We start from the raw sequence: 22342 nt of genomic DNA, 5'->3' as shown, positions 1-22342 counted from the left end.
AGTTGCAATGATCATGAGAACGGTGAAGAATTATCCCAGAACTACATGGAAGGATCTTGTCAGCTGGGACCATAGTCACCAAGAAAACAATTGGTAACACACTACGTTGTGAAGGACTGAAATCATGCAGCGCCTGCAAAGTCCCCCTGCTCAAGAAAGCACAGGTACAAGCCTGTCAGAAGTTTGCCAATGAACATCTGAATGATTCAGAAGAGAACTGGATGAAAGTGTTATGGTCAGATGAGACCGAAATCGAGCTCTTTGGCATCAACTCAACTCGCCGTGTTTAGAGGAGGAGGAATGCAGCCTATGACCCCAAGAACACCATCCCCACCGTCAAACATGGAGGTGGAAACATTATGCTTTGGGGGTGTTTTTCTGCAAAGGGGACAGGACAACTTCACCGCATCAAAGGGACGATAGACGGGGCCATGTACCGTCAAAACTTGGGTGAGTACCTCCTTCCCTCAGCCAGGGCATTAAAAATGGGTCGTGGATGGGTATTCCAGCATGACAATGGCCTAGCCAGTCTCCAGACCTTAATCTCATAGAAAATCTGTGGAGGGAGCTAAAGGTTGGAGTTGCCAAACGTCAGCCTCGAAACCTTAATGACTTGGAGAAGATCTGCAAAGAGGAGTGGGAGAAAATCCCTCCTGAGATGTGTGCAAACCTGGGGGCCAACTACAAGAAACGTCTGACTTCTGTGATTGCCAACAAGGGTTTTGCCACCAAGTACTAAGTCATGTTTTGCAGGGGTCGAATACTTATTTCACTCTTTAAAACACAAATACAATTTTTGACAAGGGTTCTGGATTTCTTTGTTGTTATTCCGTCTCACACTGTTCAAATGAACCCACCATTAAAATTATAGACTGATAATTTCTTGGTCAGTGGGCAAACATACAAAATCAGCAGGGGATCAAATACTTGTACAGTACAATATACTCACTGTAAGGCAATATAGTTAATCTAAACTAGATTAACTAGTCTGTCATTTTCTGTTTAATGTCCTTTCCAATGTTGTTCTTGTCTGTTCTTTTTTACAGATTAGATTGTTTACTATATTGCCTTATACATTTCAATTATGGCTTTTATTGTGATCAACAAAATCTGAGTGCTGCCAGCATAATATCCTGCTGCTAAATTAAAGCTAATGAAGCCTCGTTTGGTCAGCAGCCGTCGGCGGCAACCCAGCCTCCAACTCCTTGTGTTGCTGCAGTTCCCTCCCTCACCACGTTCACACTTCTGTAGTTCACTCCCACTATCCTTGGTAGCTAAAAGCCACTCTAGGTGGAGACTAAATAAATGCTGAAACTGATGTCAGACAATCAAATTCGATGCATTTCATTTAGTCTTGCCTAGCGCGGCAGAACATTCTGGGCCGCCCCTGACTCTGGAGTTCTTAAAGACTTCTATGACCATCTTTCTGTCAACTCTTAGGGAATCTGGTGTGATGACCTGTCCTATGTAGATTGTCTGTGGTCAGGTATTTCTCCATATGTAGATGATCCATCAGACAGTGGGATTATGTACTTAAAATAACTTGGAAATGGCCTTGTAACCCCTCACAGACATGGGCAATAATAATATTTCTTTTTTGGGACTTGGAAAGGTCTTTTGATTGGCATGATGTCTTACCATACACACATGCATTTCTGTTTATTATAATTACATAAATGGTTTTTGGAATAATCTGTAAACCTTGGCAATTCCAGTTCCACCACTTTCAAAGTAAACGTTTTTGGAGTGATTTAAAAAAAAATTTGGGATGTGGTTGAAATGTATCTCAAATATCTGTGTCCAAATATGTAAAGAAAAAAACAACTTTCCAGGGGGTGTACTTTTCACATTAATACATAAAAAAAATGCTTTTTAAAAAATGTGCATTATTTTCATTGATATTGGAGAACTGCAGTGGCCAAAGCCTATTGGTTCTCTGGTATCGACCAGCGAACCAATAGTTCTGCCGACAAGGGCAGCCACAATTCTGAATTAAGATGCTTCCCTTGGTTTCAATCTGCTACATCATGGGGGAGTCGGTCCTTTCTTCCCCTTTGGTCTCTCCTCCGGTTGAACTGGAATTGGTCGTGGCCACAAATGGCACTGGGGTGGGAAAGGTTATAGGTTTGAGGTCAGAGGGTAGGGTTAGGAGGTCAGAGGGGAGAGTGAGGACTATAGCTGGGCTCTCGGTGCGGAAAGTGTGTAGCAGCTGAAGGAGACGGAGGTGGACGGCGGCAGGGGAGCCAGAGAGGGAGTCCAGCGAAGCCTTCAGAGCCTCACAAGCTGCCTTCTCTCCCTCTGCTGCAATCACCTACGGGTGTGGCAGGAGGGTAGCAGAACAGCTTGTGGTTGGTCTTTAGGCTATTTATACTTCCTTCTAACATTTTGTGTGTGCCCGCTCAAACAAACATTTCAAAATGTTACAAAACATAACATACTTTGATTTGGGCTTGTCTCTTAGCCTCAGCTTCTGCCGCAAGGCTCTGCTGTAGCTCAAGGGGAAGACAAAGGTCCTCTCTGAAATAGACGTTGAGAAACACAGAGAAGGCAGCATTAAACACAGAAGGTCCCAACTCCAACGTGAACCTGTTCCATTAACATTATTCTTCCAGGCGAAATTAAACAAACATTTTTTTTAAATGTTACAAATGTCTGAATGTAATCTGTCATTGTCGATTGTCTTACATCTCTGCTCTCTCCACTTTGATCCCCCACTGGCAAGCTATGGAATCAATAGAAACCTGTGGATTTAAATAAAAGGCATAAGAGAGAATTGCTAGGTGAAAAGACAAGCATTTCTTTATAATGTAAATACAAAAAAAGATTCAGGTTTAATTCAAGTTACACAGAGACTCCATCAAGCAAGAGTTCAGAATGAGACTATAGAGTCTATTCTCTAAGGCCAGTATATCCTAAAACCGGGGACAAACGTTATGACAGCAATGTCAATAAACCATATAGGAATACTAATCAAAAATAACTGTTCACTCAATTATGTCACTAAACATTGGAAAGGCGTTCTAATCACTGGTTGACCCTGACTGTTGGCACGCTACAGGCGAACATCATAGTAGCCTTCCAGCAGGTCAACGATACTAGCAGCTTATCAGGAGCCATAACCACTACTACAACAGTCAAATACATGGAAAATAAGTCATTGAATTTCAAGTTTAGTGCCTCATTGGGTCAAGCAGACATAACCCTACTGGTCAAGCCCTTTGACAAGTTACATCCATACATTTATATGATTATTTATTTTTTTAAACATATCACATCACTTTTAGACCTAGGCCCATCTTCCTTTCCCCCAGCTCTAAACCAGTCCATGGCATGGCAAACAGTACCAAGATCAGCACTGAGTGGCAATTTCACCTTAAAGCCATATAAAGGAGTGTGGTTGGCGTACCTGTATCTCCTGGGAGATCCTCTTCCGGTCCAGAAGGATGTGGGTAAAGTTGTGGTGGGCTAAAACGTATCTGTCGGCCTCCTGCACAAGGGCCTGGAGCACCGGGATCACCATGGACAAAGCCGTGCAGCATCGAGCCAAATTCTCTATTCGGTAGTAGCACACCGCACTCACCTCGGTGCTCACCAGATCCTTGGTTACCACCTGGAGACGCGCACAGGAGGAAACACACCAGCACTGGTCACAAACTGCCGTTCAGAGGAAATTGTATGTAAATAATTGTTGTAGACTGCGTTTCTCTGTAGCCTGCCAGAGGAGTTAACGTACTGTGTGAGGTGGCACCTTAAGCATTTTCAGACGGATGTCCACTTTATGGCAAACATCAAGAAGTGGGAAGTAAAAGAGTAGGCCTTGGTACCATCAGCACATACAGTAGAGAGAGAAAATGCAGTATAGTATATACCTATGAGTATAAAAACACACTGTTCGTCCCTCCAAAAAAGTCATCAAATATTACTGTCTACTGTAATGACAGTTTCTTACCTGGTCCCCTGGGTCTCCCTCGCAGTAGGTGACCCAATCGGAAGATCACGGCTCTCTCGTGCTCCCGCACCACCTGTCAATCAACACAGCGGCTGGCTGTCAGTCAAAACACTGTTGTATCTAAATGTTATGCAGAAATAAGCCTTCACACTGAGGGTGTTAGTAAAATACCAATCACAAATAACATTCGTACTCCAAGTTTATTAGTTTTCCAATAGATGGCATGCCGAACACGTAACCTATGTAGCTAAGGAATAAAAAGGACAATGACATTTACATTAATCTACACCAGAGGTCTCAAACTGGTTCCACAGAGGGCCATCTGTCTGCAGGTTTTTGGGTTTTCTTTTAAATTGGTTCCCAGTTCAGACCTAAACAACCAGGTGGAGGTACAAATGAACCAATTAGTGACCTAATTAGTCAGTTAAGTACAAGGTGAGAGAGAGAACCTGCAGACACTCGGCCCTCCGTGGAACCGGTTCCAGACCTCTGGTCTACACTGATGAGCAAAACCATTATGACCACTCACAGGTGACGCAAATAACGTTTATCATCTTCTAACAAGGGCACACGTCAAGGTCTGGGTAAATAAGATGTTAAGCGACCACTCAGTTCTCACACGTGGAGGACCAGCAGCATATTAGGCAGGTGCCCATAATGTTTTGGCTCATCAGTGTATACTGCATGTCAGCATAACATTAGTGAGCTACCATTTGGTAAGTGTTGTCTGACTCAGTGTGAAAAAGAGTCAAGATAACATTTTGCCTGAAACAACAGTCACTGTTTTTATCTGACATATTATAAAGCACATTGTTGTCTGCAGTAAGGGAGGTGGAAATACTCGCCTTCACACAGAACCAGATGGAAAAAGGACAGAATAGGATGACAAGGGCTAGAGCCAACACCAAGAGGAGCCACTCAAACACCCCAAGACTCTTTTCTTTCATGCCTGGTGACAGAAATGTTGTAATAGTTTCGTGGTTGTATTTAGATGATTTTTATTAATTTAAAATCCAAAAATGCTATTTATTGTAGGATCAGCTGGCCTATCATATTCATTATAATTTAAATGGAAAGACTAACGCTTTTTTTCCACATGCTACACTTAAAACACTAAGACTAAGGATTTAGGGATTTACGTTCGGACAACGTCTTACCATCTTCCTGCCACTCGCTCTCAAGAAGTGACATGAACTCATGGTTCTCCTCTCCCTCCTGCCTCACATTGTCCACATCCACAACAGTTGAGGTGGACTTCACTGGACCATCTATCGCTTCATCCGCCTCTCCCTTAGTCTCTGGCATCTGGAGATCCCTCCTTGGTCTCTCTTTCCTCCTGTGTTCCTCTGGTAGCCTTACCGTTTTGGTGCTCCTGTGACGGTGGCCCCTGGAAGTCGGGGATCCGGATCTTTCCCTCTTGGCCACCCTTGCAGCTTTTGAAGAGTGGTGAGAGGACTCTGGACATTTCTCCATCCTTCTTGGAAATTCTGTGGTGGGAAGCATCCAACCCAAACTACTGAAATGTCAGTTGGTTGTTTGGGAGGCTCTCTTGTCCTTGAAATAAATTACAGGACAGGGAGGAGGCCTAAGGCAAGCACAGCTAGTTGGAGATGCTTGTTATCCTTTGCTGTTATCCCTTCTGACGCAATCAGAGAGAGAGAGAGACCCACTCCCACACATTCTGACACCACTTTTTTAATCACAGCAAGTCACGTGAGGTGAACATGGTTGGATCCTCTATGGAAATAGGGAAACCTTGTACATCTGTTTGCTGGGGGAGTTACATGTATGGAATGTGCTGACAAGATGTTTTTCCTCTTTTCCAAAAAGCTGATGTCAGTGTTGCCCTGTTTTTCATGTAGGAAAGTCACATCCTCCCAGAATTCAATTAAACTGTAAATGAAAGGTGGAATCAGCAAAATGACATAGATGTACAAAGTAAACATGATGCTTCAATGTCCATAACACAGTTGTGTTGAACTAATGTACAACTTCATCTCAGATGTGGGCCATGGTTCTCACAGGAAACCTGTCCACATATGCAGATAATAACTGTCAAATTTAGGGAGACCAGAAACGTTAATGGAGTCTTATTAACCCGTAAGGTGTCAATGCTCTCCATTAGCATTATGAGTAATTTAGGGAGAAGGAAAAGCCTACATTACTTCAAGGAAAACCAACTGGTAGACGAAAGTGATCATACCATACAAATATTCACCGGGGCTTCTGAATGGTGCTGTCCTAAAGTCTGGTTTTCAGCGTCACCCCAGTGTGTCCTACCGATTTGACTGACCGACCAGGAACTTGTAATATTATTAGTAAAATTGCATCGTTGCTCCTAATTATCCTAGGCGCGGCACCTGTCCTTATTTACATACAGCTCAGGGAAAAACCCCACTGCACCTTTTTCTTTCCTTTCCAAAAAAATCGAAAATGAACGTTTTGAGTGAGGAACAGAAGGGTTAAAATTAAGACACCACTGCAAATTGAACGCTTCAGTTCTTCACTCAAAATGTTCCTTTTCACCTTTTTTGGAAAGGGAAAAAAAAGGTGCAGTGGTCTCTTCATTTTTGTCCGGGGCTGTATGTCACAACCATAATTTATGCGGGTGCCGCGATCATCAACCAATTGACAGATTTCTGCATAAATTATAGCCTGAAACGTCTAATTAAACATTCGTCACTCTCCGAGACAGAGTCAGCACAGTTACGGAACACTTTCGCGTCTCAACCCAGAGCCGAATTCCTTTGAAGAGCAAGATCTGACATAATTAGGGTAACTGCTCGACCCAGAACCACTGGTTAATTTATCCTCTCACTAGTCAATTAAAGACCTGTTAGCTAATCAAGATGCTGGCCACCGAAATTATAACGACCATTTACGATATGTCGATGCTAGACCTGAGGCTAGTTGTTTTTCGGGATAAAGATGGTCTTGTTGCGAATTAATAAATCTTTTTTTTACGTATACGTAAGGATACGACAAAGATAGGCTAATATTAATGAATACCAGCTCTATCGGTGAAATTACCGTAGGATCATTGTAAGAAATTTGATCACACCCACGTTTCATGGATGAGGGCCATTGTCTCTGCATTCTGACTAGTCCCAAGGTGGCAGCGAAATTCCTAACATAATCCAGGTCCCAGCTTTGTACATCTTGTTTTCTATGTATTCGTTTGAATCCCAGTATAGATGCTGCATAGGCAGGGGCTAATACGATCCTAACAAAATACTACAGATCTACAAATTGACAAAAATAGTTTGTCATAATCCCCATAAAACCATTCGGCACAACCTTTATCATATCGAACACCGCCACATGCTCCTTGGAACGTCTTCACAGCTGTTTATTTTGATAATGGTAGGCTATAATTGCAGAGCGCAAGTCTGTAGGCTACGTTTCATTCCAATAAATTCGGCGCCGTAGGCCTATACTAGAGACAATAAATGTACATTTATAATAAATTAAGTTTGCATTATTTACGCTTGTCGTTTACGTCTCTTATAATTTATCTCAAGTCACTGTACTGGGCAATCTGCAGTTGACTTCACATCGTCAACAACTTCTATACATTTTGGGAGTGTAGAATATTAAGGATTCAAATCAACTCGTCAAGTCGACCGTTCCACTTCTTGTCACACCTGCTTAACCAGGAGCATTTGCTGCCTAAATGATCGGAGAACGCACCCTCCAGCCAGCGACAATGATTGAGTTTCTATATCGGAAGGGCAGCCCTGTAGGTAGGCTACGTAGTCTACCCATCTTCCCTGGGCGGTGCGTTTATCCAGTTTGGTCTGTCTCTGGAATATTAGATATATGGCATTTTTTCTGAGTGTAACAACTCATATTTTACTGTATTGTAATACTATAACCCAACAATGCACTACTTCTAGATACACCACAAGTAACAAACTAGGCCCCAGCTAATGTTATAATGATGAGTCCTTGACATCATGAATGCTCTTTAAATTGCTCTGTGTATGAATGTGAATAGGCTAATGTAGTTTAGAAAGTTATCTTCCCTGAAGTGTATTTGTTATTCTTAGTTCGATTGCCTTGACTATCATTATTGTTATCACTGTATTCGATTCGTTGTAATAATTGTATAATCACTTTTGATAACGTTGTTTTATGGTTAATGACGACACGTTTGTCTGTATTTGCTGGCCACTTGCACGTGCGCCTGCTGCTAAGTCCTGAATGTGGCTAATTCTATTCTGTTACTGGTCTTTAACCTTTGGGAGAAAACATGTTTTTACAATAAACTTTTGAAAACGCCAAAAGGACTGCTAAATCTAAATACATAACCAGGTAAATATAGCTATCCTTTTATAACTGTTAGTTTTTTTTAATAGGTTGTCTTACCCGTCGATGTACACTAGCGAGCGAAGTTACTTGCCCAGTGTTGCAAGAAACCACTTAAATTAGTCTTTCTAAATGAAAACATTTTTACAATAAGGTGTTCGTTGAAAAATAAATTGGCAGTTTAAGATGATATGCGCGATTTTGCCCGACTGGTTGTAAAAGTGACACTATCTAGACAAAAACGTGTCCCTAAAAATTGTTCACCCATGTGGTCGAAACCGCTCGCTTTCAAACTTGAAATGGCTATGTATGATAGTAATTGTACTGATGGAATATGGACATATAAATAACATTACACATCCAGCCCAAAATGGGACGAAAAACTATTTATGTTGCAAATTGCAGAAGTTCCAGGCAGCAACTCGAACACTGTAATTACTCTACTCTTTTATTGAAGGAATTGCGTTCTGTAGCTCCTTCATCTTTCTCTGCATGACAGTCTCACAAAATGAGCCAGGAGCAGATCTTCTCCGGCCTGAAGAAGGATGTGCGCTCCCTGCTCATCTCAGCCAAGCTAGGCTTGACCCCAGATCAGCTAAGGCGGGACTACAAGGACATGCTGGGCAGCCCCATGCCCCTGAGCCTCCTGGGCTTCCGCAGCGTGCTGGACATGACCCGGGAGATGCCCGACGTGGTGTATGTGGACTATCTGAGTGATGGCAGCTTGGTGTTGAAGGGTATGTTGTTACCTGAGCACTAGTCCCAGTGTTAATTAACTGCCTTGTCTTGCAGCTAATTTCGTTTCTTGGCAAAGCTCAACACCTTATTAGTGAGGTGTTTTTCTGCACATGACACAGCGTGATGTCATGTTGGTTTGAAATGTAAGACTAGAGGCAAGAGGATTTTTCTTCTTCTGTTCCATTCCAGCTTGGTACCCAGACCTATCACTTTCTCTTCTCTCTCTCCCCTAAGCGGTGGCAGATGACGCCACCCGAGGGATCGTGGAATTGGTGGCCAGGCAGCGCAGCGTCAAGAAGTCCCCAGCCAGGAGGGCCAGCATGGGCTCCTTCTCCCCGCGCTTCCAGCAGCAGAGGCCCATTGTCCTGGCGCGGCGCAGCCATGCTCCCCCGGCCCTGCCGGCCCATCTCCGGGCCCAGCTCCGCCAGCTGCTGTCACAGGGTCCGCTGGGCCTGTCGCAGCTGGAGAACGCCTTCTCCCTCCGCTTTGGCTTTCCGTTGCGTGTGAGCAACTATGGCTTCTACTCGATTGCAGAAATGCTGGCCGTTGCCTCCGATATGATTATGGTCTCACAGAGCCGGACAGGCTCTCTGCTGAGCTTGAAGAGGGCGGATGTGCTGCCTCCGGTGAGAATGGGACCAGTAAAGCCGGTCTTTCCGCCAAAGCAGACCGTAAATACAGTTCCTGTGATAAGACCGAAGACGACGACAAACTCTGGTAGGTTTGTGGGAGGTGTATTTTTTTCTTCAGTAATTATTGCTTTATTTTTGCCTAATGTTTTTCCTATCCCAAATATCGTGACATTGTTTTTGTCACTCTGAGACAACTCAACAAGGGGTTAGGAAAGGTGCCTTGCAGTGTAATCTATGTGGTTGGAAAATAGTTATTACATTTATTTAGTGCTGGCTCCAGTGGGTGGACACAGTATGGGTTTATTTAATTTAGCAAATTTAGATTTTAGGTCGAACAAAATAGTAAGTCCAGGCCGCTTTTAAAAATCAAAGTAAGTCAACCTCCTGAGCAGCGTGTTAAAAAGCAGGATATTACCTGATAATGGAAAAAACAAGTCTTAATTTTGTTCAGGGTCATCAGGGAGATCTGCTCTTCTAGCCCCACGTGACCGGTCCCTGCTCTCCTAGCCCCGCATGATCCCCCCGGACCCCACCAATACAGTGAAACTGCACATTTTAGAGTGGCCTTTTATTGTGGCCTGCCTAAGGCACACCTGGGCAATAATCATGCTGTCTAATCAGCATCTTGATATGCCTCACCTGTGAGGTGGTTGGATTATCTCGGCAAAGGAGAAGTGCTCACTAACACAGATTTAGACAGATTTGTGAACAATATCTGAGAGAAATAGGTATTTTGTGTACATAGAGAAAGTCTTAGATCTTTGAGTTCAGCTCATGATAAATGGGGGCAAAAGTGTTGCGTTTATAATTTTGTTCAGTGGTTGTCCCTCTCTAACAATGTTTCCAGTCCAGGTAGTAAAACCCAGTCCTCAGAATCATGTGCTGCCGAGTCATGATCATGCAGTCCCAGACATCCCAAAGGGGGACCAGGGCTCCCAGCCAATGGAATGTACACCACCTCAGCCCGCCCAGAATGGACAGGACTTTCAGAAGTGTGTCATCAAGGTGTGACGCTGCCTTTACCGGAGATGTGTGTTTAAGCACACACAGTTCTTTCATCTGGTTTTGATTGGGTACAAAGCATTACCGATGTGGCTCAACCACCAAATACCTGAAGTTTGGGTTTGCTTGATATGTGTTTGACTGCAAGCGATAAGTTGTGATTGCAGAAGAAGGGAATGAGCTTTTGAGTAACTGCAGTGAGGAGTTGGAACTGTTGCCTTGTTGCTCCTCCCCCTTATGTTTTGCCTGTGTTGATTGGCCCATGCAGCTGGAGGAGGAGCTTAGGCAACGTATTCTGGAGAATGGGCAAGCGGGCACGGTCAGTCCAGAGCTAAAAGCCAAGCTGCGCCAGGTCAGTTCATATGGGCTCCATCTTGAATGGTGCCCTATTCCCATTGGTTTGGTCCAAAATAGGGCCCTACTAGGGGAATATGGTTCCAGTTGGGACACATCCTCTGTCTCCTCCCCAAACCAAGTGCCGAACACATTCTTCAGAAGTCCCTTTAATGAGTCTTATTTCCAAAAATCCTTCCTACAGGTTGTAGCTCAAAAGAGTGAGGGAATATCCATCCACGATCTCCCTGCAGAATATAAGGTATTGACAGATTTCTTAATTTTTTTATTAAATGTATTTTTTTAAGCCATTTTTTTTCAGTGGTTATCCTAACTTATTTATAGTGATTCGGTTCCACACATTTAGCCTGAGAACCATTGTTCAGAAGGTATATAATATCTATAGTACTGGCTTTGGGGCAGTAAACTTGTTGGTTCTAATCCCAGAGCTAAAAAGTTGGAAAACCCTTTTGTTCAGTTCCGAAAGAGAATGTTACTATAAATTGCTCCCAAGTTTCTGCTGTAAATGAGAAGGGGTTCTTAGCCCAATAACCTGGTAAAATAACTGTTAAAAGAACAGCAAACGGGCAAATAATAACTGCTTAATAAATCCTAGTCACAGAGTCTTGTTCCAATGGCAGACTCATTTCCCTATCGCTCTTTTGCAACCTTTTCCTCCTTGACCCCTGGTTGGCCCCAGAGGGTGTTTGGGGAGGAGCTGCCAGTGGTCCAGAACGGCTTCCTGAGCGCTACGGAGATGGTGGGAGCACTGAGTGACACACTGTCCCTGCGGCCTGTGGCAGGCCATGAGGACAACCACTGGATGGTCGTGGACATTCAGCACGCCCCAGAGCACCGTGCAGGCTCCCCGTCAGGTACTCCCCTCTGGCCTCCTGGCTCTAACTGCGGGTATAGAATCAGATTGCACCACCACCCACCCTGCACTTTACCGTCGGGAAGCTGGAGAAATATCTGAACCTTGATTGATAGTGTGGGCGGGAATCTGGTTACTATAGCGGTCTTCAGTATGGGATGAAAGCACGCTCCCACGTGATCTGTTCAGTTTGTGTTCTGTCGTCTTTGTTGTTGACGCCTTATTTTCAATTGAATCTGTTAGACGATTTTAAAGATACGCATGTTTGATCATATTGTGTCTGTTAGACTTGGGAATGCTTTTTGAAGGTGGACAAATTCGGATGGTCAATAACACGCTCCACATTGGCTCTGAAGTGTATGCTACATCCTCATGTGTATATTCCAAATGAACTGGGATCCAAACTATGCTTTCTGTCCCTAAGCTGCAAAAGCATTGATTGATAGCCAGTTTAGGCTACACCTTGATTCAACAATTTTTGGGTTATATTAATCTTCATCCCATAATATGAAAGGGTGTTTGCTATTACAGCAGTCTTTAGACATTTGGTCAGTAGCACCCAAACACATCCTATATGAAATATCTGACTAATGAAACATCCAGATATAGTTTAGTGTTGTTCTACCGAAAATGTGTATGTGGTATGTAACTAAACTAGTTTATATGGATAGGCTAATATAAACCTATGAAATCTTGGCCTTTTTTCTACTTTAAATAAACTATATGTTTTTAAGAGTGGTTGTTTATTTTACCTTTCACTGAGAAGTCATTGGTAGCTTGGCGAACTGTGCTATTGTATGATACAGAGGCGATTACAGTCAACGCTTTCCTAGAAAACATTTAGGATCCGTTTCCATATGAAGCTATGTTAGAGGCTGTTCAAACAATATGTTTTCTGACACTATCAAATTAATAGGATATCTATGCCTGAAACTGTCCTGGGGGAGGCAAGTCACATTCTAATTGATTAGTAATTGTACTAGACTGTTTAATAGTGGTGATAATTACATTTGAGATTATTGGTGTGTTGTCACTGCTGATAATCATTACTGACTGGCCCTGGCATGTTTCTGCGGTTCTCTGCCAGAGCCCGAAGGCCATGGTGAGCGTGGTTACTATGTCAGTGGTGGGGGGTCGTCCTGGGAGGGCAGAGAGGAGGAAGACGACTCCCACCCCGACAAGGAGGAAGACCCGGAGCTGAAGATCACCACCAAGACCTTCCACCAGGTTTGATCCAAAACCTGAGGAGAAGCCTCTGCCGTCAGCTGGCCGGAGGTGTCCCTCTGCAGGCCTGGAAGACCGTATGCGTGGGCTGTAAACCAGCGTAATGCCTGGGTCTGCTCCCCTCCTTAGATGGTGGCTCAGTACGGCTCGGTGACGGTGCAATGTCGGCGTGGGGCGCTGGTGCCCCCGGATGCCATCCGGGGCCAGAGGCTGAGGCCGCCCACGCGGAGGAGCCCCCGGGAGCTGGTGCCTGTGCTGGTGGAGCGTGTGGAGTCGCCCTCGCTCTTCTACATCCGCTTTGACGAGAGCCAGGAGGCCCGTGCCCTGGAGAACATGATGATTGAGATGAGGTGAGGAGAAACGTCGGCCCTCTGCTGACCTGGAAGGGGAGGAGGAGACGCAGGGCTTGCGTTTTTCACTGAGAGGAGGGCGGGAATTTACCAAGGGGGACGTCCTGAACACCGGCTAGATTAGGTCACTTGTCGTGGAGAAACCCTGATTGGCTGCTGTGCCAACAGTCTGTCATACAGCTGTCACGCTTGTAAGCAAATGGTGGTGAGAAACTATATAGATTGCCCTAGCTGCCTTGACCTTGGCCTCTGGTGCACATGTAGAATCCAGATCAGCTGCACAACCAGGTGGACCTGGTCATCCCTGTCCTCGTTCATGGTCATCCCTGTCCTCGGTCATCCCTGTCCTCGTCCTCGGTCATCCCTGTCCTCGTCCTCGGTCATCCCTGTCCTCGTCCTCGGTCATCCCTGTCCTCGTCCTCGGTCATCCCTGTCCTCGTCCTCGGTCATCCCTGTCCTCGTCCTCGGTCATCCCTGTCCATGTTCATCCTCTCATCTGTCCACCAAACCTTTTGTAGGACTCTGCAGGCTATCTATTAGCATGCTCCTTGGTGTGTAGCGTCTAGTTTTGCTGGGAAAGAATTCTACAGATGGTAGTGACTGACACATCCACGTCTACCTTCTGGAGAAGCAGTTGCTGATCTGTTGGACCGTCGTATGTTCTATTTATAGTATTTTTTTAAATCCATTATTGTCTTAGATTTCAGGGTTTTTGGTCGAACAAGGCATGTTTGATGTTCTTAAAGCTGTGTTGTTTTGGCTCTACTCCAGTAATTAACCTCCTAAACCACATGAGACCACTGTAGTGGATGACTGAAGTACCACTGCACTGTATTTAACGTAAATAAGAATTGGTTCTTAATGGACCTGCCTGGTGAGCATCCAGCAAGTGTCCACCGTTTGGTTGCAGCCATCCTGTCTCCAGCTCCATGAAGTGTTGTTCTTCCTGCTCTCCCTCCGTCCAGGAGCTGCTACACTACTCCTGAGGTGTCTGAGCGCTACCGGCTGCCCGAGCGCTATGTGCGTCTGGGTCAGGTGTGTTGCGTGGCACCCCAGGGCGTCTGGTTCTACCGCGTGGTGGTCCATCAGGTCCTCAGCCGCACCCAGGCGGAGGTCTACTATGTGGATTTCGGAGACATCACCACCGTGCAGATTAGCAGCCTCAAGTTCCTCAAGTAGGTCCCTGGCTCTGACCGTGTTCAGTATAGTTAACTAAGGTAGGGCCCCGGCTCTGACCGCGTTCAGTATGGTTAACTACAGTAGGGCCCTGGCTCTGACCGCGTTCAGTATGGTTAACTACAGTAGGGCCCTGGCTCTGACAGCATTCAGTGTAGTTAACTACAGTAGGGCCCCGGCTCTGACCGTGTTCAGTATGGTTAACTACAGTAGGGCCCAGCTATGACCGCGTTCAGTATGGTTAACTACAGTAGGGCCCCGGCTCTGACATTGTTCAGTATGGTTAGCTACAGTAGGGCCCCGGCTCTGACATTGTTCAGTATCGTTAGCTACAGTAGGGCCCCGGCTCTCACCGTGTTCAGTATCGTTAGCTACAGTAGGGCCCCGGCTCTCACCGTGTTCAGTATTGTTAACTACAGTAGGGCCTCGGCTCTGACCACATTTATTGACGACCCGCCACAGGAGTCACTAACTTGCCAGCTATTCCATCGTGAGACTCTAGTGCACTGCATCTCCCTTAAGTACGGGGTCAAATACATGAGGCTGAGTCGACTCTACTACCAGCCCATAAAGCTATAGTGTGTTTGAAGGAGAATGGAACCAATCTCTTCTATACTCTTCTTCACTCTGTTATTGGAAGTGAACGTTTGTTTTCCTGGTGTCATCATGAGTTGTTTTGCTCTGTGCACTCCGGTGAATTTCTGTCTCTTCCACTCAGGTCGTGCTACTCTGAACTCCCAGCACAAGCGGTCCCCTCTTCGCTGGTTGGAATCAAGCCATTTGGTGTAAGATGGTCTATACTTGTGTTAAAGCAATCTTCTCGGACTGAAATGCGTACAAATGAATGATACAATTGCAGAGTTAGTGTTGATTTAGGCTGAGGTTGTTGATATGTTCCAAACCAATACTGGATGGTCTTCTGAGACTGTCCTTGCATACGTCCCCTGGCCTAAGAACTGCGCTCCCCTGTGTGTTTGCCTCCTCCCCCAGGGCAGCTGGAGTGAGGCCGCCACCACCTCTTTCCAGAAGTTGTGCTGTGAGCGCACCCTGGTGGCAGCCCTGCACAGCTATCACGGCCACTTCCTGCAACTCTACCTGTGCGACACGTACACAGAGGAGGATGTGTACATCCACAGCGCCCTGCAGGCCCAGGGTCATGGCCTTAGCTGTGCCCCTGCCATCAGCGCGGAGGTCGGTCACTACAGCCACACGCACACCCCCCCCCCACGCTCAAACACACAGACGCCGCAACAAAAAACAGTCCTGTCGTATGATCGAAAGCACTCTTCCTCCCGTCAGTTGTGCGGCCACTTCAACCCGGTGAGCCTCTATCTGGGCGAAGGTTTGTTAGACGAGGGACGGGAAATAGAAGACGAAGACCCTGCACTAGAGCCTGGACCTGATGCTGCCCACACCTCTCCCCAGCGCCACACCACCCCTTCTCCCACACACACGGTACAGCACGCCGGTCTCTCACACACAGACACACACACGCGGTACAGCACGCCAGTCTCTCACACACAGACACACACACACGCGGTACAGCAAGCCGGTCTCTCTCACACACACACGGTACAGCACGCCGGTCTCTCTCTCTCTCACACACACACACACACACACACGGTACAGCACGCCTGTTTTCTCCCACGCCTGGTCTCTTCCTACCCCAGTGAGAGTTAGTGTTGAATGACTATTTGGGCGACAGTCATTCGATTTGTTAACAATTAAGTGGTGTAAGCAAGAAATATGAAGCATACAGTCTTTGGAAAATACTATTTAATAGAGGCCTTGCTGATACATATCCTTTCGTGTTACATTAGGAATTCAGTCAAGGACAGGAATGAAGAAGGATGTGCCTGTAGAATAATTTATTTTTTTCCCTTTTTTTTTTTTTTTTTTTTTTTTAGACTCCTAAAGACAAGAATGTGCTGCCTGACCTCCCAGCATTGGAGTTGATAGAGGTTAACTCAACTTCCCAGGTCTGACCTTTGAGCCCTAATGACAATCCGGGGTCAACACAACATTCAATAGCCATTTAATTGCCTTCATTGTAAAAACAATTGGAAAATGTTTTGCATTTGTGTGTTAGGTTTAGGCAAGGTTAGAACTGTGGCTAAGGATACGTTTAAAATAAGATTTTATGATGAATTGGAGTCATTGGTTTAACTTAAATAGTACCATAAATTATTATTAATGTTTCAACCAGATACAAACTGTACCCAGGGTACATGTCTGGTTAGTTGGAAGGACAGCGGTCTGATATAGGCTGCCGTAATGTTATGGAGCATTGGTCCTGGTTCTAACCTCCAAGCAAACAACATACAAACAAAGCTTTTGGGCCCTTGAGCAAAGCACTTAACTCTAATTGCTAATGTTAGTTGCTCTGAGTAGGAGTGTCTGCTAAAACCACAAACTTTTAAAGAAACATCATATCACTAGCATTAGCTTAGGTGAAAAGGGGAAAAATATGTATATCCTGTAATTATCCTTCTGCTCCAGCTGTGAAGACACAGAACTAGCATTTTGATTTTATCCCTGTTGTAGAGAGTAGCTCCTACTCTGACATTCAGTGTTTTAAATATGAATAAAATCAATGAGTAGGTTTTGTCGAGCCCTATAGGATGAACTGTTGGAAAGTAGCCTAATGTGGAATGTGCTAAGCTCAGATAATGTTGAAATAATACAGTTGGCTGGACCAAAGGAATGCTGACAACTATATATCTGTATAGTTGAGAATACATATCCCAACCATAATCATTCTACACTAAACAAATGACTAGGGCCTTATTGTTTTAAATACGTTATATTATTTCATTCTTCCGATTCACATAAAGTATGTACTCTAGACTCTTTGGCTTTTGTAACCATGTGTGTTAAAGTGTTTTAGCTGGTGGTTTGGTAGTAGAGCAGGTCAGTTGGTAGAGCAGGGTGTTTACAACGCCTGCGTTGTGGGTTAGCTTCCCACTTGGGCAAGTTGATGGGGTGTGGTGTCATGTTTCAGGGCTCTTCTAAAACGGTGCTGTAATACATTGTACTGTCACCTGAGTGTTTTAGTAATATTGTTTTGATTGGTCCCTGGCATTTCCTAGGCCATAATTGGCCTGTTTCTGCTGTGATGAGGCTGCAATCTAATATTGTGTGCGTGTTTTTCCAGGGGGTACTGAAGGCCAACCCATTTGTGGCTCTGCAGAGTAAAGACCCTCTGTGCTGTAGTGAGTGGGATCAGGGCTGGACACCCAGCCCCACTCCACCCCCCAACCCAGGGGTGGTACAGTCCGACGCCGACCTGGGTTACCACGGTGACGCCGACCTGGGTTACCACGGTGACACCGCCAAGGTGACAGCAGGACGCCGGACTCTTGGTGCCTTACGTGAACTAAATTTGACAACTAGAGTTCGGAGACTTCTGAGATCCATTTCTTTGTGCTGCTGTCTGCCATGTGCTTGCTAAGCTGCTAGTTAGAACCAATTTGTTTGGGGAGCCAAACATTGTCTTCCCCGGTACACCCTCCTGGGACGCACCGCGGAACCTCAGGCTTCGTTCTCTGTTAATTGGAGGAAAACAAGAACAATTACTCTTTCACTGATTATTTTGTCATTTGTGAACTCATTAACCAAAATCTTAAATTCGTTTTTTGGACAGAAAGACATTGTTTAAAGAAGTTTTTTTTACAAAGCGTTTTAAAGCTGAATGGATACGTGGATAAACATCTTAACCGCTTCCCTTCTCCAGATGTGTTCGCCGGGTGTCGCCGAGCTGAAGCAGTCGCGCTGTGCTGAGGGGGCGTTGACCACCGTGCCCCCTCCGTCCTCCACTCTGAATACCCTGGGGCGGATGCAGACTCCGAGTGCATACGGTACAGTCCACGTCACGCGCACGCTGGCCGTTCCGCGCGCGCGCATGTGGGTTATGCTGGGGCATTAATGACGCTAAAGAAATGCAATTAAATTAGCCTGCTGCATCGACGCATGCGGTGCGTATTGATTTCAGTCCAGCAGCCCCACTAGTGAACGACCCTGTGCCGGGAAACTGACATAGATTAGGTTAGACCTGTTAACATAGCCATTTGCCCAGTTGCGTTACCAAATTGCATTAGTCTTGTTATTGATACACTGTTACAGAGCAGTGGTTTCAGTTAGGCTGTAAACACAAGTCTCAAACAGGCCGTGAAATAAAACCAAGCATGCTCAGACTGTCGGCATTCAGCGGCATCCACGGTATGTCCAGCTGCTATGTGAATGTTAGGACCGATCCAAACTGAAGCCAGGTTGTGCTTTGAGTTTTAACCCCCTTAGTATATGTGGATATCGATCTGCTATGCTGTTTACTTGGATTATTTATGCCATTTTGCGGAGTCTACCTTGTAAATGGGTATGAAAACCTGACAGTAGGCAACACAGCGACTAGGGCCTTGTATCACTGATGTAGGCGCTTGAGTACAATACACAATTATGGCTAGCAAGAAAAATCATTTTACTGACTTGGTTGTTTGCCTTACTACCTTAACTGAACTCACAAAGTTTTGCCTGCAAACTTTGGTGTTGCGTCTTCGTGTTCTGGTATGTCTGCCATGTGATTTATCTTGAACTATTCTGGTGACATGATCATTGATGCTTGGCTGTGTTTGACCTAGTAATAACCTAATTATGTTACCTGGCTTGTTTCTGCAAGCTGCTGGCTAGAGCGCACTGGTGCTGTCGAAAACACATTTAACCTTTAGATTATACTTGGTACCTGAAAACATATGGGCCATGTTAAAATTCCCTGTGTTTTATTAGCAGCCAGTTAGCTCATTGGAAAAATCCCTTATGGGACAATATGCATATTTTCTTTATGCATACTTGGCAAGAGTTTATCACAAACTGGTAAGAATCCTGTGTAGTGGTGCTGTTACTGTGTCAAAAGAATCCTCAAGGATATCTGTCCCTGGTCACTGGCCTAAGATGGGTTTTTGATGCTAGTGCTTAGCCTAGTATGCATATCTGACTGAGAATAATGCATCCACGTCTTTCCCGTGTTTTCCAGGTATGTCTATGTTCCCTCTTTTTGGGACCGGGAATGTGCTTCATGTCTCCTCGCCCCTTGCCCTCGGCTCGTCTGCCCGCCTGGCCACTGGTGCTGGTTCCTACCTCCTCAACTGGCATCCGCACAAAAGGGCCTGAGCCAACAGACACACACACTTCCCAGACAGTCACTGTCCTTCCTAATACATCAGTCCTGCCTATGTGGACATACCTGATCGGCAGCTGTCAAAATGATGTCCTCTTTGTTGCTTGCTTTGATATTGTCGTGCAGCTTGACATTTTTTACCTAACTACAAGGGGTATATGCAGAGTGACATTTCCTCTGAACAGAAAAATAATTAAAGCACTTGTTAAGTTTGAGTTTTAGCTCCTTTTTTCTTTTTCTTTTAGTCCATCAGGTTTTTATGTATTTTTCTAAAAGAGCCCCAAATCTGCCATATTTGTAATGACAGAATTGTCCTTTATTTTCTACAAGTTGTCTTTAAATGTTCAGCAAGTTTGTTTTTCTTGGGTGAAAAACATTTTGGAATTAAACAGAACATAAATAATGAGATTGTAATTTTATTTTTTTGAGTAAATAAAAATGTGTATATGCATAGAGATCTTCGATTTGCTTGTCACACACATTTTGACATTTCAGTCAATTCACAGACTATCCAAAGCTACAGTAGTGACGGCATACATTGGCTCCCCGTAAGTATAAAACCCACAACCCCTGGTAGTGCTTGTACCAGGCTCTGTAGAGGTTAACTACAGAGGATGCCACAGAAGACTATATTACCATTGTCATCTTGTACCTTAGGTTTCACTGTGTTCCCACTGGCCGTTGTCAAATTGAAAATTCGCTGTGGTTGGAAACGCGTAACAAATCTGGCATCTTGTCTCAACACATCTGGCTGCACGTCGGTGTCAAATGCGGCACAAACAAGAGGGAACCTTTTGGAATGGAAGAACCGTGTACAACTCCACAAACCTGTCACAAAAGGGCATTCCTTATTGCTTGCCATTTCAAAACCTTTTCTCATGTGTGCCAAGTGATGGTTGACCCGAGGCCATCATTATAAGTGTGAAGGGATGGATCTACAAAAGGGTGAGGAGCGGAGAGAACAGCCTTTCGCCCCCCATCACCTCCACCTTGAGCTCCTTGGCCACCCTCTGGCCGAAGCCGCCCGCGCCCATGTCCCTTTGTGTCCATCATGTCTGATGGAATCTGACCTCCGCACAGAGGCCCACTGATTCGTCCCTGTACTCACTCTCCTCCCTCTTAGTCATGCTTTGTCTGTGGTTTCTGTGGCTTGTCACTCCTAATGAGAGGATACAGGACTCCCACAGTGTGTTGAGGTGAAGAGGAGGTAGATGGTCCTGGTGCATGATGATGATGATGATGATGGAAAAGCGGTGGACAGCTGCCAGCACTCATCAGCATAATGCCATGAGTGAGGCGAGTTGATTACTTGTTTCCTTGTGGCTGAACTACTCTGCCTTATTAGTAACCACCACCCACTCAACCCCACTGCCTTATTAGTAACCTCAACCCTACTGCCTTATTAGTAACCACCACCCACTCAACCCCACTGCCTTATTAGTAACCTCAACCCTACTGCCTTATTAGTAACCACCACCCACTCAACCCCACTGCCTTATTAGTAACCTCAACCCTACTGCCTTATTAGTAACCACCACCCACTCAACCCCACTGCCTTATTAGTAACCTCCACCCACTCAACCCCACTGCCTTATTAGTAACCACCACCTACTCCACCCCTCTGCCTCATTAGTAACCACCACCCACTCAACCCCTCTTCACGGCTGCATTCAAACATTTCCTCCCGGTCAGTACTATCACTTCTAGAGGCCTCTGAGGGAATTTAGAAAACAAAGTTCCCCAAATGTTGTCTTCTATCCGGTGTAATGGAAGTGTCATGGCTAGACCCCATTTCTCCTCTACTGTGGATCCAGAGAAATGGCAATGCAGAGGTCTTTGTTTGCCACATACTTTAGTCTGAAACCTTATATTTTTTTCATTTTTGTGATGTGAAAATGTTGCACAAAGGTCATTAGCTATTGGATCTTCTCTAATCAGAGTATCAAAGCCAGTTATTTTTTTTTTTTTTTTTACAATGTTCCCACAAATGTTCTGGTTCCAGTTCCACCCATACGTTTCGGGGATTAATCAAAACATTTGTTTTTCCAATTTTAGAGATGTTTTTCAAAGTCAGGTGTTTGGGGTAGCCAGGCACACTGGTTCACTGAGAATGAAAATCCTATTATAAAAGGGTGATCTGGTCAAATGCGCTGGTGACGTGTGCTTATTGGCTGTTGTCTATCGGCCTGGTAAATGTTGAGGAACGTTTGTATATCGTGTGGAGTACACTAAGAATATCACTGATTGGGGTCTTTTCCTGCTCAGTGCGGCCAGGTACAGGCTGTTAAGTAGGCAATGAAGGACATACCGAGGGGACCGCTTTCTGGTTCAAAATCTTCCCAAAATCAGATTTTTTTTTAGCAGTCATCTGCTAAAATGTTTCTTTTTAATACTTATAACGTGTCTGTGTGTGTGTGTGTGTGTGAGGAATTAAGACGAGTTGGTGATGGTGCTTGTTCTTTTTCTCAGAAGTTATGCAAAGTTGTCAGTTGTCAACAACAATGCCTGCAAAAATACCGTAGTCTCCCAGCTGTGTTGAACATTTTTGTGAAATGTGCTTTTAAAGGAGCTAGTTAAATAACAGAA

At 44.9% G+C, this 22342-nt stretch overlaps 2 protein-coding genes across 11 annotated transcripts; one reads left to right on the top strand and one right to left on the bottom strand.

Annotated features, from left to right (window-relative positions):
* Window positions 1–1096: 1096 nt before the first annotated feature.
* Window positions 1097–8526, bottom strand: nphs2 (NPHS2 stomatin family member, podocin). 3 transcript variants are annotated; one of them, XM_020048796.1, is made up of 9 exons: window positions 8318–8526; window positions 5107–5842; window positions 4795–4898; window positions 3950–4022; window positions 3734–3816; window positions 3407–3610; window positions 2686–2741; window positions 2439–2517; window positions 1097–2311 (listed from the first exon to the last, which is right to left on the bottom strand). In XM_020048796.1, exons 2-9 carry the CDS (start codon window positions 5450–5452, stop codon window positions 2021–2023), a joined length of 1236 nt encoding a protein of 411 aa, XP_019904355.1. In that variant the 5' UTR covers window positions 5453–5842; window positions 8318–8526; the 3' UTR covers window positions 1097–2020. The 3 variants fall into 3 exon arrangements, with proteins under 3 accessions (XP_019904355.1, XP_019904356.1, XP_010869692.1); XM_020048797.1 differs by lacking the exon at window positions 8318–8526 and adding an exon at window positions 6153–6341 and having other exon boundaries at window positions 5107–5436; XM_010871390.3 differs by lacking the exon at window positions 8318–8526 and adding an exon at window positions 6153–6340.
* Window positions 6528–20153, top strand: tdrd5 (tudor domain containing 5). 8 transcript variants are annotated; one of them, XM_020048790.2, is made up of 17 exons: window positions 6528–6724; window positions 8757–8994; window positions 9230–9712; window positions 10475–10632; window positions 10898–10981; window positions 11168–11224; window positions 11663–11837; window positions 12924–13063; window positions 13190–13410; window positions 14376–14585; window positions 15305–15371; window positions 15577–15777; window positions 15886–16041; window positions 16494–16565; window positions 17741–17923; window positions 18320–18443; window positions 19613–20153. In XM_020048790.2, the coding sequence occupies exons 2-17, from the start codon at window positions 8766–8768 to the stop codon at window positions 19747–19749; spliced, it is 2697 nt and encodes an 898-aa protein (XP_019904349.1). In that variant the 5' UTR covers window positions 6528–6724; window positions 8757–8765; the 3' UTR covers window positions 19750–20153. The 8 variants fall into 8 exon arrangements, with proteins under 8 accessions (XP_019904349.1, XP_019904350.1, XP_010869693.1 ...); XM_020048791.2 differs by having other exon boundaries at window positions 8715–8994; XM_010871391.3 differs by lacking the exon at window positions 6528–6724 and adding an exon at window positions 6829–7312.
* The last annotated feature ends 2189 nt before the right edge of the window (window positions 20154–22342 follow it).

The sequence above is a fragment of the Esox lucius genome, chromosome 8 (assembly GCF_011004845.1).
Source record: "Esox lucius isolate fEsoLuc1 chromosome 8, fEsoLuc1.pri, whole genome shotgun sequence".
Classification (NCBI taxonomy): domain Eukaryota; kingdom Metazoa; phylum Chordata; class Actinopteri; order Esociformes; family Esocidae; genus Esox; species Esox lucius.
The sequence above is the reverse complement of the archived record's forward strand: the minus strand, read 5'-3'. Positions and strand labels throughout refer to the sequence as shown.

Bases quoted from the DNA above. Each gene is read 5' to 3' on its own strand.
- nphs2 (XM_020048796.1), bottom strand. From the start codon at position 5,452: ATGCTTCCCACCACAGAATTTCCAAGAAGGATGGAGAAATGTCCAGAG. The intron at 3,817-3,949 runs GTAAGAAACTGT...GATGGTACCAAG, and splicing joins AGGGAGACCCAGGGGACCAG to GCCTACTCTTTTACTTCCCA. The intron at 2,312-2,438 runs GTATGTTATGTT...CCACACCCGTAG, and splicing joins AGAGACAAGCCCAAATCAAA to GTGATTGCAGCAGAGGGAGA.
- tdrd5 (XM_020048789.2), top strand. From the start codon at position 7,623: ATGATCGGAGAACGCACCCTCCAGCCAGCGACAATGATTGAGTTTCTA. The intron at 9,713-10,474 runs GTAGGTTTGTGG...CAATGTTTCCAG, and splicing joins GAAGACGACGACAAACTCTG to TCCAGGTAGTAAAACCCAGT. The intron at 16,042-16,493 runs GTACAGCACGCC...TTTTTTTTTTAG, and splicing joins CCCCTTCTCCCACACACACG to ACTCCTAAAGACAAGAATGT.